Source organism: Chaetura pelagica, unplaced genomic scaffold (assembly GCF_000747805.2).
Source record: "Chaetura pelagica isolate M959 unplaced genomic scaffold, ChaPel_1.0 scaffold48, whole genome shotgun sequence".
In the NCBI taxonomy this organism is placed as follows: Eukaryota; Metazoa; Chordata; class Aves; order Apodiformes; family Apodidae; genus Chaetura; species Chaetura pelagica.
In genome coordinates this window covers 518,377-533,423 of record NW_009954241.1, presented here as the reverse complement: position 1 = coordinate 533,423, position 15,047 = coordinate 518,377, and the positions used below count along the sequence as shown (strand labels likewise).

At 40.8% G+C, this 15,047-nt stretch overlaps 1 protein-coding gene across 1 annotated transcript in view; it reads right to left on the bottom strand.

The window, feature by feature from the left end:
- Positions 1-5,539, bottom strand: part of GPR65 (G protein-coupled receptor 65) — an 8,113-nt gene extending 2,574 nt beyond the window's left edge. Inside the window, exon 1 of the mRNA XM_010003741.1 lies at positions 4,526-5,539. Within this exon, the coding sequence (XP_010002043.1) occupies positions 4,526-5,430 (905 nt within the window). The 5' untranslated portion in view covers positions 5,431-5,539. The remainder of the gene's footprint in view (positions 1-4,525) is intronic.
- Between the last annotated feature and the right edge of the window lie 9,508 nt (positions 5,540-15,047).

Here is a 15,047-nt window from a genome sequence, read left to right as displayed (position 1 = left end):
CAGCAGCTGCCTCTGGCTGCTGCTGAGCTCAGAGCCTCACACTATGGTTTCCTTCCCTGCAGGCTTGTCCTGCGCAAGCAGATCGTCTGCTCTTGTAGTCACGCTGTTCTCAAGTGCCCAAATACTCCCACCCATGTTCTCTGTATGCTGCGTTGTGGTGGGGAACAAATTAACTGTTTTCTCCTTTATCACCTTAGAAAACAGAGAACTAGACTGATGATGACACTGATGAAACTGATAAGTAATACGGAAAGTGGCACTTAGCTTAACTATGGTACAGTGCTCCCTTCTTTACTGGCTTTAAATTAAGAGTGACTTAAGAGTGACTCTGAACATTGTCACTAGACTAATCAGAATTATTTTAGTAGCGTCATTCTCCATGAATGGAAACAGGAAGTGGAGTATAAGTTAAATTCAAACTTACTTTCACCTGTCTCATTGGCTCTAAAGTTACAGCATTAGAGCCTAAAACCATGTGAGTCAGGACTGACCCAGTGATGTTAACATGGCAAACCTGACGTTTAGCTACGTCAGAAAAGAATAATGATCTGTATCATGAATGCAGTGATGCAGCTTGTGGCTAAGATTCTAGGAAAAACAAATCAAATGAAGTTTGAAATTCTACCAATTAGGTCACCATAGTTTACTGAGAAGCTCCAAATTTAGGACACTGAGCTATACCTTTGCAGGACTTCTGGCAAATATATTCTGCTTTAAGTGAATAACTAACATATAAATTCACCTCTGTTGTTACTCTGCTGACAATATCATTTGGCACTAGCATTTCATACCCTGTGGATATTAACTAAATTACCATCACAAGCCCTTTTAACTATCCATATTCTAATTATATAGATTGGGAAGTGAGATAGGAACTAAAGTGACTTACTGGGGCCATACAATAATGCTTTTGGTGTTGTTTGTGAGGAAAATGGAACTTAGACACTTAGATTTTATAAACCCATTTCTGTAAGGAATGTCCTTGCTTTGGGAAGTGTTCTTGTGAATTTGCACTTGTTTTTGCCAGCAGAGCCATTTGGAATTCTAGGTGGAATATTCAGTAACATCAGTACACAGGCATGGCTTGGAAACTGGATGAAGACATTTACTTTTTACTATGCCACCTTTGCATAGTGCAAAGTATCTCTCCTGGAACACTGCAATTTTAAAAAGAACACAGATGTTCACTTTCATACAGTGAATTTGCCCCAGCTGGGAAAAACAAATTTGGATAAAGAATGAAAAAAGCGTAAATTTTTAGCTATGTAAGAATAATCAGGTAAATACACAAATGATTGAAATACAGGACATTGTAGTCTTTACATCTAAAAGTTTCCTCATTTCTCCAGGGGGCTGTGATTTAAACACATAGACTGAGAATTCCAGAATAATCTAAGGAATCATGTACCTACATTTTTTATCATAAAGTGATAGGACCCTGAACTTATCTGAGCTTTTTGTGAAGCCCAGCCTACAGGCGAGCCACCATAATTGTTTTTCTTTATCTTAAAGTGGATCTTCAGCAATGCAGGGAGGTACCGTGGTCTCTTCTCCTGCCTCCTTGGGTTTTGGCTGCTTGTGCAAAGCCCAGTAATGATATGGTGCAGCTGTGTCCAGCCTCATACCTTGCTGACCCAGACCTTGCCTTCCTGACTTGACTTCCTGGTTTGACTACAGAGCAGCTTCATCACTATTGATTTGTGAGGTGATCACAGAGCTGCTGGCCAACAGTGGTTGCTACCACCAGACCTGCTCTGTGTGCCTTCCTGGGGTGCCATGGGCCTGTATGGCTTTGTGGCTTCTCAGTGAGGATGCTGCCTAACCTGCCTGGCTGTCACCCTCAGCTCCTGGTGCCCTATCCCTTGCAGAGCAGGCAGCTCTCACTGCTCCCTGATGCACAAGTTAAATTTGAATCTGTTTTGTTGGTTAGTTTTAGTTTTCACTATTCTTTATTCAAAATAAATTAGAACCCCCAATATAACTTAATTTCCCACATTTCTGGCATGGGAAATGTCTAGAAATGAACAGTGAGTTATTTTTTCCCATGAAGTTACAGTGAAATTTGGTTCTGCTTTTATTCCAGTGTTGCAGGAAAATTTCACATTCTGTTGCAAAATACACGTCAGCATAGGAACAAGTCTGTGGTGAAGTAACTTGCACTGCTGATTGCATATTTTTGCTTCATAATATAAAAGAACTTATTATTGAAAAAAATCTTCATATCAAAACAAAACAAAATACAGCAAATGAAAACAAAGAAGGGAAGGGAACATACTTTTTTTAGAGAGGAAGGCAAAAGCCAGAATAGTGACACAGTTCAAAGCATCACAGGACAATTGTTTTTGGAAGGCACCTCAGGAAGTCTCTAGTCCTAACTTCTGCTCAAAGGAAGCTCAGATATGAGGCCAGACCAGGTTGTTCAGGGCTTTCTTCAGTTTTGTCTTGAAAACGTGTGAGAATGGAGCATGCAGAATATCTTGGTGCAACCTGTTCCACTGCTTGACAGTCCTCATAGTTCAAAAGTTTTTCCTTATATCAACTCTGACCCTTCTTGCTTCAAGTTATGCACAGGATTTCGTGTCCTCCTGCTATGTACTCTTGTGAAGAGCTTGGCTCCATCTTCTTAGTACCCCCCTTGCAAGTATTGCAAGGCTGCCATTAGGTTCCCCAAAGCCCTTCTGAACAAGTCCAGCCTCCTCAGCCTCTCAAGTTCCCCTCTTGGAATGTGAAATTAATTGAAAATAAAAATAGACACAAAGAGGAACTCATGAAAACAATGAAAGTGTCTCTTTGTAATGGAAAAAATTGTCATTTTCCAAGTAGAGAGACCTTCTAATTAGAAGTTTCATATAATTTGTGACCACTATATACTAATTCTTCTAGTATAATGTCAGACATAGAAGTGTGCTGGGAAATTGCTGTTCAAAATCTTTCCACTACACAGACTTGCTAGAGGGGAATTTTTAAATTTGATTTTTGATTTTTGATTCATGGGGAAAGAAAAAGTTCCCCAAGAAACTGGACAGCCACCATAACCAAATGTTCTTCCTGGCAACTGAACAAAAGTGAAAAGTTTGTGACTGGAGGGGGGGGGGGAAAGGATTTTCCATGGTGTTTTGGCTCATTTCAGAGGTCAAGTTCCTGCTGCTACCAGGGAACTACACAGCTGCTGCAGGGGTTTGCACAGGAACAGATACCTGAATTAGTAGCTATACTTCTGCTAACTTCAACCCTTCCAAAGTGAGGCGTTTTTTGCTGCCATTCATATAGTTTGTTGCTACAATAACATTCTTTGCTGGTTTGTCAGTATTTTTTGTTGGTTTGTTGTTTGAGTTTTAAAAAGCTCTGGAACTTTTAGCTGAGGTCTCCAGGGGCAGTTAAGTAGATGGATATAAACCTTATTGCTCTTTTGACTCTGCAAACATAACCATACTCCAGATTTCTGTTATAATAAGCAAGGCTAAAGGCTGGTCCATAATGTTGTGGATACATGAAACCTCACCTCTCAATTTTTTCCTTTTCTCACTGTATGTATCAGGAAAAAGTTAATCCAAGTTAAACCACTGATGGCTAGTATTTGCTTCTTTCTATGTACTTGAAGTAATGAATCTTTAACTCTCTGAAACCCAATATTGATACTGTAATGAAACAATATGACATATATTTATACATTCAAGAACAGATGTTCCAAAGAAAACAACAGTTTAAAAGCACAAGAGCAGGTAAGTATCCATCCACATGAGGCAAACAATTTTAAAAAGTGGCAAATCTCAGGTATGCTGAAGGTATGACTTGAGTCACTACTGGAACACAAGAACCATCATAGCAGCATAAATTACACCATGAAATTAAGGCGATTTACCACTCTCCCTCTATCTGCACCTTTGTCAATAATTTCAGTGATCTCCATGTGTATGCATGCTTTATTCATCTCTACCTCAGTACTGATTTAAAAGAAAGGAAAGAAACCCTTTTGGAGCTCCTTCTCAGCCAAGCTTTAGGTTTCTACTAAAACTGGGAAACAAATGACTAGGTTAAGAGGACTTCAGCTTTCCTCCAGCTGAGCACGCATATGCCCAGCGTGCAGGCTAGCCAGCAAGCTGCAATAGGAGGCAGCTCTGTGGGGGATCCTCAGCAATTTTGTCAGCATGTCATGGTCATATCTCCTGACTGTGCGTTTATTTGTTGACATAGATTTATGTACCAAGCCTGATGCCTTTTGATACTTCATTGATTTCACTGACCCTGTAATAAAGTCTCATCAGCTCCAGCTACTGGTTTAATTTATATTAGTATCTGTGACTTTTGGGGTATTTCTGAGGTACAGACTGAGGAAGAATTTTTTTTCTTTTCCCCTTTATGTTATCCAATATTATTTTGAATTGTGCTTGCTCAGGCATTTTTTACAGTCTCTGCTTCACAGGAAGTTTTGTAGCTGATCAGTGCACTGGTCTTTGTAGCAGAACTGCACAGAGCATGGTCTTTTGCTTGGTGTCCCTCACGCTTTTGCAGGCACAAGCAACACCTGAGCAAATTCAATATGTCTGTTCGTGCAGTTTCACTTACAAAGCAGTAAAGAATAGGATCAGCAATACAATTCAAGCTTGTGAAGGCCTGTGTGATTCTGTAAACCTTATACATCAACTGCAAAATTTGTGGGTCAGTGGTGTAAGGTTCTTTGATGCTGCGAATAAGCAATACGACGTGATAAGGAGTGAAGCAAACAACAAAAGTAACTGTGATATTCAGAATAAGTTTCCTCACTTTTTTCTTTTCTTCATCTACTGTTGCTTGATTACTCCTCACTACTTTGTAGATTTTATGGTAGCAAAACACAAGGATTATCAGAGGAACAAGGTAGCCTGAGCATATCCGGAACAAATTTATCCAAGCCTGCCACCATTCCAGGGGGTATTTATCATAGCATAATGTATGATTAGTGAAATTGCAAGGATCACTGAATACGTCTTTTTTCACCAGTATGACTGAATTAAAAATGCTTTCCAGAACCCAAACAATTATGCTGACAATCAAAGAAAATCTTCTTGTGCGCAAGTGCTGGAGCTTCAAGGGGTGAACTAATGCCAGGTACCTGTCAATAGAGATGCATGCAAGGAACGCTGTGCTGGTGTAAAAATTCATATACATAAGGAAGGCAGCTATCTGACAAAGTGAAGCAGATAGCCTCCAGTTATCTCCATTCCAAGCATAATCAATCCACAGAGGCAGAATCAGAGAGTACAAAAGGTCAGCCAGGGATAGGCTGAAGAGGTAGACTGCTAACTCATTCTTTTTCCTCACCTGAATGCAAGATGCATAGAGGGATATGCCGTTGATGGGAATACTGATTATCATCACAATGCTGTACACAAATGGAAACAAATACTTATCCAGGGTGTGATCATCATGGCACTTAGCAGTGTTGTTCATTGTTCACCCTGACTAGTATCTTTGGGCTAATTCCAGCCTCCGTGCAATAATAAATCCTCTGTAGTCCAATGGGTGGTCATCTGTTAGTTCTTCGCGACCTGGATGTAAGATTCCAGACTTCTGTTACCAAAAAGGAAAACTGTCAGCAATAATAACACTTCTGTTTGGGTTTTTTCATAGGCTTCTTGGTGGGTTTTGCTCTTTTTTAGAAGAAAGAAAATGTCTAAGGTGGTCAAGGTGAGTCAGATGCAAGCTTCTACAGCAAAAGTAGGATAAGTAGTTCAGACACTTCCAGAGGGGTAGGGTCCTGCAATCCCAGGTGTCTCTTGTGGGGGAATTGAAGGAGAGCAGAAAGTGCACCATAAGTAACAGAAGTGCACTTGCTGTTATTCTGGTGAGCAGAATAGGACTTTGGCCATACAAATAGGACAGATTTCTTATCCCAAATAACCTCCTCCTTTCTAAGTCAATAGACAGACAAGAACAGAAAGATAGGGATTCAGGCACCACTGGATGTTGGTATGTGCTCAGAATGTGTGGCTGGTATGTTTCCCTACTGCAAATCACTCTCTTGTCTTCTTGACTCCTCACATTTCCCTGCTTCCCCCCTGTTCTCTGTATGTGATCCTCCAAGAACTTGTCAACTGGACTATTCCAGCAAAGCTTACTGCATGCCTCAGAAATCCTCAGGTGAAGCCTGGCAGGACAGTGGGTTCCTGCATACACCAGAGAATCTGCCAGACTGTCTCTTAGACTCTAAGACTCCCTCTCTGAGCACAACTTTTCATTTACACTTCTTTCCTGTAAGGATTGCAGCTACCATACAATGCATGAGTTTATTAAATCATTAGCAATTAAGCTTGCCTTGGGCACTACCAGGGCTGTGGGTGTTAACAGCTTCAACATGAGAACAGTGAAACAGCAGCTGTGACTAAAGAGTGGGACTGGAGGAGCTCCATCTTGAGCCTTAGAAGCTGACCTTTTCTTTAGGAAGAAATTCTTTAGCATGAGGGTGGTGAGACACTGGAACAGGATGCCCAGGGAAATTGTGGATGCCTCATCCCTGGAAGTGTTCAAGGCCAGACGGGGTGGGACTTTGAGCAATGTGATCTAGTGGGAGGTGTCCCTGCCCGTGCAAGGGGTTGGAACTAGATGATCTTTAATGTCCCTTCCAGCCCAAACCACTTTATTGATTAAGTAAGAAAGGGTTTACAGCTATAGCTATGAGACAGCTGACACTCATTATATCACAGCCCTGACAACAAGTAATTCTCTTTACCAAAGATCTAATCGTTAAGTACAGGAAAAACAAGAATAGGGAATATTTGTTTTGGTCCAGCTCTATTGCCAAATACACTAAGAGCTTCAGAGACTGTGTGTGATAACTCATCTGTGGTTTGAGGCTAGACTGCCAGCAGAGGAGGGAGATTGCAGAACTAGATTGCAAGATACAACTGCTCCTACATGGGAAACAGCTTAAACTGAAGATAATTTGGGTGCAGGGATTTTCCCGTGTAGTAGGCAAATTCATTCTGCCTTGTATGAGTCTGATGCATGTGTCTGTGTGTGTAGGTTTGTGGGTTTTTCAGAGAAAGTCAAGTAGGTTTTTTTGCCTCTGTAGAGAGGTTATTATCTGTATCTTTTTTCCATTAAAAAAATGAATTAAAATAAATACATGTACATTAAGGGAAAAACATAGGCATGACAAAACTAGTCAGAAATCACATTTCATTTTGCTAGCCACTGTTTAATTTTATCAAGTTGGCTAACCTTTCACAGAGCTAAATTCATTCACAGGCTTGAAAGACATGGAAAATTATTGAGGACTTGACAGTTTGATTCATGAGCTGCTTTGCTTACATGATGACAAATTAAAAACCCTACAGTGTCTGTATGTAAGAGAAATATAAGAAATATATGTCTGCTTTTCAGTGTGGTTTAATGAAACCACACAGTAAATAGGGCATTGTAAACCCACCAATATAGGTAAGTATGACAAATTAAAAATCTAGCTCTAGAAATTGGATCCCAGGGTTTTGCTGACCCACTTCTCACCAAAAGCAAAGCAAACATATACAGACTGACCAGATGAATAAAAGATAAAATACCTACCTCTTCTTCTAATCACATTTTAGCACCTCTTTTCCTCTGGCAGGTCTCTTCATGTCTAACAGGGAAACATGCCCTTTCAGAAGCATGTGTGTAATGTAGCAAGTGTATGAAGCAGTGTTTACTAGTCCTGTGACTGAGAAACTGGAATTCCTTCTCCCTCCCCCACAAACTCTTTCTCCATTGTTAGTCAACTCGTTCTATTATAGACTAATCATCCTTACAAGCTCCCGACTAGTGTCCATGTTACTTACAACAGCTCCTCTCAGAATTGCCTTCATCAGCTCTTTCTTATATACTCACAGACCAATATACCGATTTCATCATACCACCCACCACTGTTTCTTAATCCTTCTCTTTCTAGCTTTGCTCTGTTGATCTCACTGATCATAAGGTAAAAAAACCTTGCCCTTATTTTTCACTTGTCTGAAGAAACTGCATGTTCTTTGGGGCAAGTCCTTGCTTTGCTCTTTCCACATCTGCCTTAGGAACTAGTATCTTAAGATATAAATGGCCAATGGCAGGCTGGGACACCAAAGATGGGATTAAAAGAAGAGAGCTGAGACCCTGTGAAATTTGCCATGTTTGCAATTTTTTTCTGTCCTGTTCTGTTCAGTTCTGTCATGTTCACAGGTCACTGTACCCCATGTTTTTTGATTATTTTTAACCAGTATTACAAATAGTTTATATGGATAACACCTGGAGGCTGTCTAAAATTCCCCACGTAATCCCTATCCCAGCTTTGATGACACATTTGATGCTCCTCATACAAGGACATGCTTTTAATGAGAGTAACAACCAGAAGTGTGTCACTCTGGCATATATTGATGACCTATTCTGAAGTGTGTCAAAGAACCAGCAAATGAAGTATGCCACAATGCATGCTGCAGTTTCTTGCACAGAAACATAAAAGCAGTAAGCATTGTTTTGCCTGGTCTACACCACATTTCATTAGTTACTTGGGGCCTTTACTCAGGGGAAATGATCCTTATCATAATTCCTTGCTTAGGTTTTTAATGATAATTATGACTATATAATGCAAAATTATTTGTCTTACCTGAATTAATGATCTGAAGCATTCCCAGGTTTTCTCTCAGCTACTGCGCATACCTTATGGTTTCACTCAGGAGGATGCTATTGGCTTACAGCTATCCTAAAACACAATGTTTGATAATTTTTCCTAGACTGTTATTTTTCTTAAAAACTATGGAGGAATTTCTCTTTAACAATATAGTCTCATGGTTTGATTTTCATAGTCTGAACCCACTATGACTACTTCTGTACCCTTGTGACTTACTTTATAGACTTGTTTTGGTATCACGTGTCTCAAATGAAAAAAAAATAATCTCAATAGTAACTTTTTCATTTAGCCACATTATTCAATTATTATCATTGTCTCTGTGTCTCTGTCATTTTGCTACAGAAACTCTGCTGTGCAAGGACTCTGAAAGAAGTAAGACATACAGTTTAGAGAACTGGACTAGCAAATGCTATGCTTCAAGTAATGTATGCAAACAAGCCTCCAAACAAACCTTTTGAAAGCTTGTGGAGAAAAGTACTCACTACATATTGTATTGGTATTGCTGCATTACTACAGTATAGTTTTCAGATTCAAAGAGAGCTTTATGCAGTCTTTCTGTTTATGAGATTCTGAAAATAACAAAGTAAGTATAAGGCTATAGTTCCATAAGCACAAGTTTAAAAGAAGAAAATACTCTCATTCATAAGCAGCTTTAAAAGGGAAGAAAGAAGCTTTTTTATTTTTCAGATAAATGAATTCTACCATAAACTGGGAAACTAGGAATGAAGAAGACTGCAAGGATTTTGTGCTATTAACAGAAAAAGTTTAGACACTAATTAAAAAAAAATAAATTGTTCCATTGGCTCATAAATACCACTTTAATTCTGAAACTGATGTATTTCCCCCTTAATTTCAGATTCAAGTTCATAAAGGTACTGCAAGCAATATTCATTATAATGTGGTATGTTTTTGGAAATACCTTGTTTTTTTGGTAAGTTTCTGGGGAAGAAAGCAATATTGCGTGAGCTAGTGCAGTAGCTGCTGTACTGGTGCTGTAAAATGGAAGGATGGATGGTTTTCTGAATTTTTCTCTCAAAGAAATTTCAACAAAGTCGTTTGCTTTCCATTCTAAAGTTAAGTTATAGTGCAAGGCTGATTTCCTCAAGTACAATGACCTTCCATAGCTAGACCTTTATTTCTAATGAGCAGATCTCATACCTTAATTCTGAAAACCTTCACAGTTTATAAAAGTGGAAATATGCCTTTCAGTAACGTGGACATTTTTTGCTTAAAATGAACGTTATTTTTCCTCATGCAACACTAAATCTCACTGACGGGTCCCCATGAGATTTTGCAGAGACTCAAACAGGCCTCACTCATTTGAGCTTTACAGACTGTTTTATAGACCATAACAATTAAGTTAACATGGGTATGCAGAAAAAAAATGCTACGATTTTTAGGATGTAGCCCATATAGGAGAGTATTATTTTGCTACATGTTTACGTACATCATGTTTTCCCCTATGAATACAGAAAGACAGTGTACAAAATATTTTCATGCACACGATGCTTAGTATTCTAAGAAGCTATTTTCAGCACAGCTTATTTTTCTGTTAAGTTTAAAGCATTGTATATATTCATATAAGCAGTGCTGAGTATCTTGTTAGTGCCATCAATTATTGAAGAACAGTAACAGAAGAGCTACTGGAATCCCCTATGCAGACTGAGCCTTTTTAGCAGTGAAGACAGGACAGCTCAGAATCCCTAAAAATCACCTCCAAATATTGGTTTTTTCCATCCTTCCCTCCTCTCCTAAGCAACAGGTTTTTGACCACAGCAATACCATTACAACAATAAATCAAGCTAGCATGTCTTTTCTATTCAATATTCTGATGTCATGTGCTCTTTTGCCTCATGTCTCACCCTTGCTGGGAGTGAAATACTCCTTCTCTCAAAGCAGTAATTTCTGGCCCTTTTGTGTCGCTTCTTTTTGTTGTATGATGTCAGCATCACATCAAGGGAGAGACAGGTTGAAATCTGCATGAGAACATAAATCATGTATCTGAATTCTTGGGTTTTGAACACTTACCTAACCAGCCATGTGTCCCCGTGTAGCCGTTTCACTGTGATGCCATCTGTAGTGTAACCCGTGTCTGCTTCTGAGAAGAAAGACTGCTAAAAGTAACAGGAAGCTGCTCGTGGATACACCAATCAGGCAACAGGTCATACGTCTCTCAACCTTTTTTAATCTCTTTTTTTTTGTTCCTCTTTTTTTTTTTTTTCCTTTTTTTTTTTTTTTCCTAAGTATCTTGTTAATCTAAACTAAAAACAACATAGTTATGTAGAAGTATGCAGAGATGATACCAACCTTGGTAAATCTAGGAATATTTTCAATGAATTTATATAAGTTTTTGTGATTATATTGCCTAATTACACAAGTGGAATGTACTACAAACATCACAATACATTCTGCAGAGAATCCATCCACAGAAATAAAATACTGTGGTGTGTATATGTACTGAATTGTGTGCACTTGTATATGTTCAAAACATAGGAGTTTTTTTGACTGAAGTACTTGTCACTTGCCTTTCCAACAGTTATCACAGAATCAAGTAAGAATCCACATAAGAGCTCCTAAAAATATATCACAACGATTTTAGGATTTGGTGCAATAATAATTAACTATTTTCAGAATTGGTATTACTGTTTTTTTCCATTTGTCTACTGATGGGAGGAAGTTTGTGAAAAGTTCTAATTAACAAAGGATACCACAATGTTATATGTTGCAACAGGTTGCATATGTGTGCGTTTTTAGATAAACTGAATATGAGGTTAGATGCAGCTTTCACAGGAGCGATTCTTTGAACAGATAATTCTATTCAATTAGATAGATGGAAAATTGCTACATGAGCAGTTTCTCTTCCCCCCCCCCCATCTCCCGTGATCAGAGTAGTTTATTGTGCACTCTCATTTTTTTTCTTAAATTCTGTCTGTAAAGACTCAATTCTGCTTTTAAGAAACTGGGTACAACTTCACTTTAAATGTACATCTATTGAGTAACACAAAAACTGGTCTGTTGGATGATTCAGATGCTAAGGAGAAATGAAACAGACAAGCAGATTTTAAAGCTCTAAAATAGGACATTCTGACTTTCTTGACACCAATACCAGACAGCTCTGTAATATTTGACCACTGGATGCAGAGATTTGGTTCCCTCTGTTTTCCAGCCAGAGCATGACTTTTTCATCCACATTTTTTCTAATGATGTGCTTTTTATGTGAAGCCTAAATTATCAAATACTTGTCACTGATGAACAGCTATCATAGCACCCTCCAATTTAGTGAAAGGGAGGCTTTCCAGACCCTTGGGTAGGTTAATTTCTAAAATAAGTTCCAGTCAAATTTTATTTTCACAGAGAGAAAAGTCATTTGATAAAGACCGGTTTTATCACTTTTCACCTGCCTTCTAACATGGTACCTGCTGAGAACAATGTCTAGTAAGCTAATTCTGCTGTTCTGTTGAGGGTTCTTAAAATTATTTGAAACAAAGAAACAGTTCTTATATTTCTACAGTTCTTCACTGTAACAATCGATAGTGGGACTGAAAGATAAGAGGAAGCAAAAGAGGAAATGATGCATATTATACATTCTGGAAGTAAACCTATACACAAAAAGCAACTCTTTACTGTGTCCATATGGAACAATTTATAATTTAATTTCTGATGCAAGCAGCACAACTATCCAGGTTTGGGATTTATTTTTTTTTCAGAGATCTGGACTAACAGGGTATCTCCAACCACTCGTCTTGGAACAACAGGTGTTCTTTGGGCTGGCTGAGGCTGAAGTACTATGAAGAAGGAACAACTGAAATGGAAAAGCATTAACAGTGGAAAATGATCTTATCTACAAAAGAAGCAATGAATAAATCCTCAATAATTCTGGTTAAATTTGGGTTTACAAAGGGTCCAGATCACATGTCCTTGGATTATGGACAAAGGGGTAAAAAAACCACAACAATAAAACCCTCAACAGGTAAAAAGCAAGGCTGAGATTCTTAATGCAGAATAAAAGTCCTCAGAGTCCCACCAATATATCCTCTTCTTGCCACCAAAACATACTTTAAGAATGTTGTTGTATACCAACAGACAAGAGAAGGCACTTATCACATCATAGAATGGAAACTGGAGTTGACACTTTAGGCCCCTATCAGTGAATAAGAGACTGAATTCCACTGCTGAATCCTTCAACCTGGAAAAAAATGGAAGCAGTAATATAAAAAAATATAAAAATTAACTGATTAATAATTCATGATGGTTTTACAAACCACCCAGGTGTGCAGTCTGCTGGAATGAATGTGAATGAGGACCATGAGCATAATTCCACGTCTGCCACTGACTCACTATCGCCTTGAGGAAGTCACTTTATGTGGAAGTTCTGCATGTACTAATGACCTCCTATAGCTCATTTGGGTGTGAGCAGGTTCATTAGTTAATGTTTGATATTGCCGTAAAGTGCAAAATGTTTTGTAAGTGTTTGGTATTGTTATTAAAAAAGAAATAAACAGGAAACATCAGTCAGGTATTGTCATCGCTGAGACATTAAATCCCTCAATGACATGGACAAGAGGCAGTGGCTTGAATGACAGCATTCTTTATGGAGAAATGTGCAAAACCTGGGCTTTTCCACAGCTCTGACACACTGGATAACGTCAGCTGCTGCATCTTTGTGGGCTTCAGTCCTCCTTCGGGCACGTGAGCGTTGCCTCTGTAAAACCCTGAAGTCAGCAGACGGTTCCCCCTGAAAGTTTTTTATAGGATAATCAAGATGATTGCCAGTCTCCTGATTACTTCTACTCTGAGATTACTGCTTTTGATCTGGAGTCTGAGGGAACACCCATCATATTTTCATGCAGCTGCCTTGAAGCATGTCCCCCCCGAAGGCTGTGAAGAGAAATGCTTGTTCAGTCCTGCTAGCAGCCCAAGTCAAAACCCACTTTCAGGATCCCTCTCTGGAGTTCTGCTGACCCCGCTGCGGATCCACCCGGGGCCAACCGTGTTCCCCCGGGAAGGCCGTGCGGCTGCCAGCAGCTCCCCTCTCCGGGCAGGACCTCTTCAGGCCTGGCCCTGTGCCCCACAGACACTCCCTGCGTCTTCCTGTGCACGCAATTAGAGGTCCCTCTCGCAATGCACTGAAGTTTTCTCCTTCCAAGTGCCGGTTTTTCCCTGCTTCACGTGAGATTCGGTGGCAGCCTGAGAGTGTGGCAGAACCAGGAAACTGGCTGCTGGCAAGGGCACGGACATGAGAGATTCACGGGGAAACACCGTTTGTTTCCCAGGAAAACTGTAGTGCTCTTCTAGAGGTCCCCCAGCAAAGGTCAGTTAGGTGTACCACCCACAACCCTGCTGCTCACGCTGCACTGAGCAGAACTTCCCGGGACGTTCCCACAGAGTCCCTGTCCAGCCGTGACGGCCACGCCCCATGACAGCATTCTTTATGGAGAAATGTGCAAAACCTGGGCTTTTCCACAGCTCTGACACACTGGATAACGTCAGCTGCTGCATCTTTGTGGGCTTCAGTCCTCCTTCGGGCACGTGAGCGTTGCCTCTGTAAAACCCTGAAGTCAGCAGACGGTTCCCCCTGAAAGTTTTTTATAGGATAATCAAGATGATTGCCAGTCTCCTGATTACTTCTACTCTGAGATTACTGCTTTTGATCTGGAGTCTGAGGGAACACCCATCATATTTTCATGCAGCTGCCTTGAAGCATGTCCCCCCCGAAGGCTGTGAAGAGAAATGCTTGTTCAGTCCTGCTAGCAGCCCAAGTCAAAACCCACTTTCAGGATCCCTCTCTGGAGTTCTGCTGACCCCGCTGCGGATCCACCCGGGGCCAACCGTGTTCCCCCGGGAAGGCCGTGCGGCTGCCAGCAGCTCCCCTCTCCGGGCAGGACCTCTTCAGGCCTGGCCCTGTGCCCCACAGACACTCCCTGCGTCTTCCTGTGCACGCAATTAGAGGTCCCTCTCGCAATGCACTGAAGTTTTCTCCTTCCAAGTGCCGGTTTTTCCCTGCTTCACGTGAGATTCGGTGGCAGCCTGAGAGTGTGGCAGAACCAGGAAACTGGCTGCTGGCAAGGGCACGGACATGAGAGATTCACGGGGAAACACCGTTTGTTTCCCAGGAAAACTGTAGTGCTCTTCTAGAGGTCCCCCAGCAAAGGTCAGTTAGGTGTACCACCCACAACCCTGCTGCTCACGCTGCACTGAGCAGAACTTCCCGGGACGTTCCCACAGAGTCCCTGTCCAGCCGTGACGGCCACGCCCCACCTCGCGCCACCGCGGGCCAGTTTTCCCACACACAAGATGGCTGCGCAGTAGCTTCACTGGCGCTTCAGCGCCCAATCCCAGCACGGCGGGACGCTTCCCGCGGGCCGGAGCTTGCCTTGCCCTTTCTCAAAATGGCAACCACTAACTTCAACCCCGCGGCGGGTCGGGT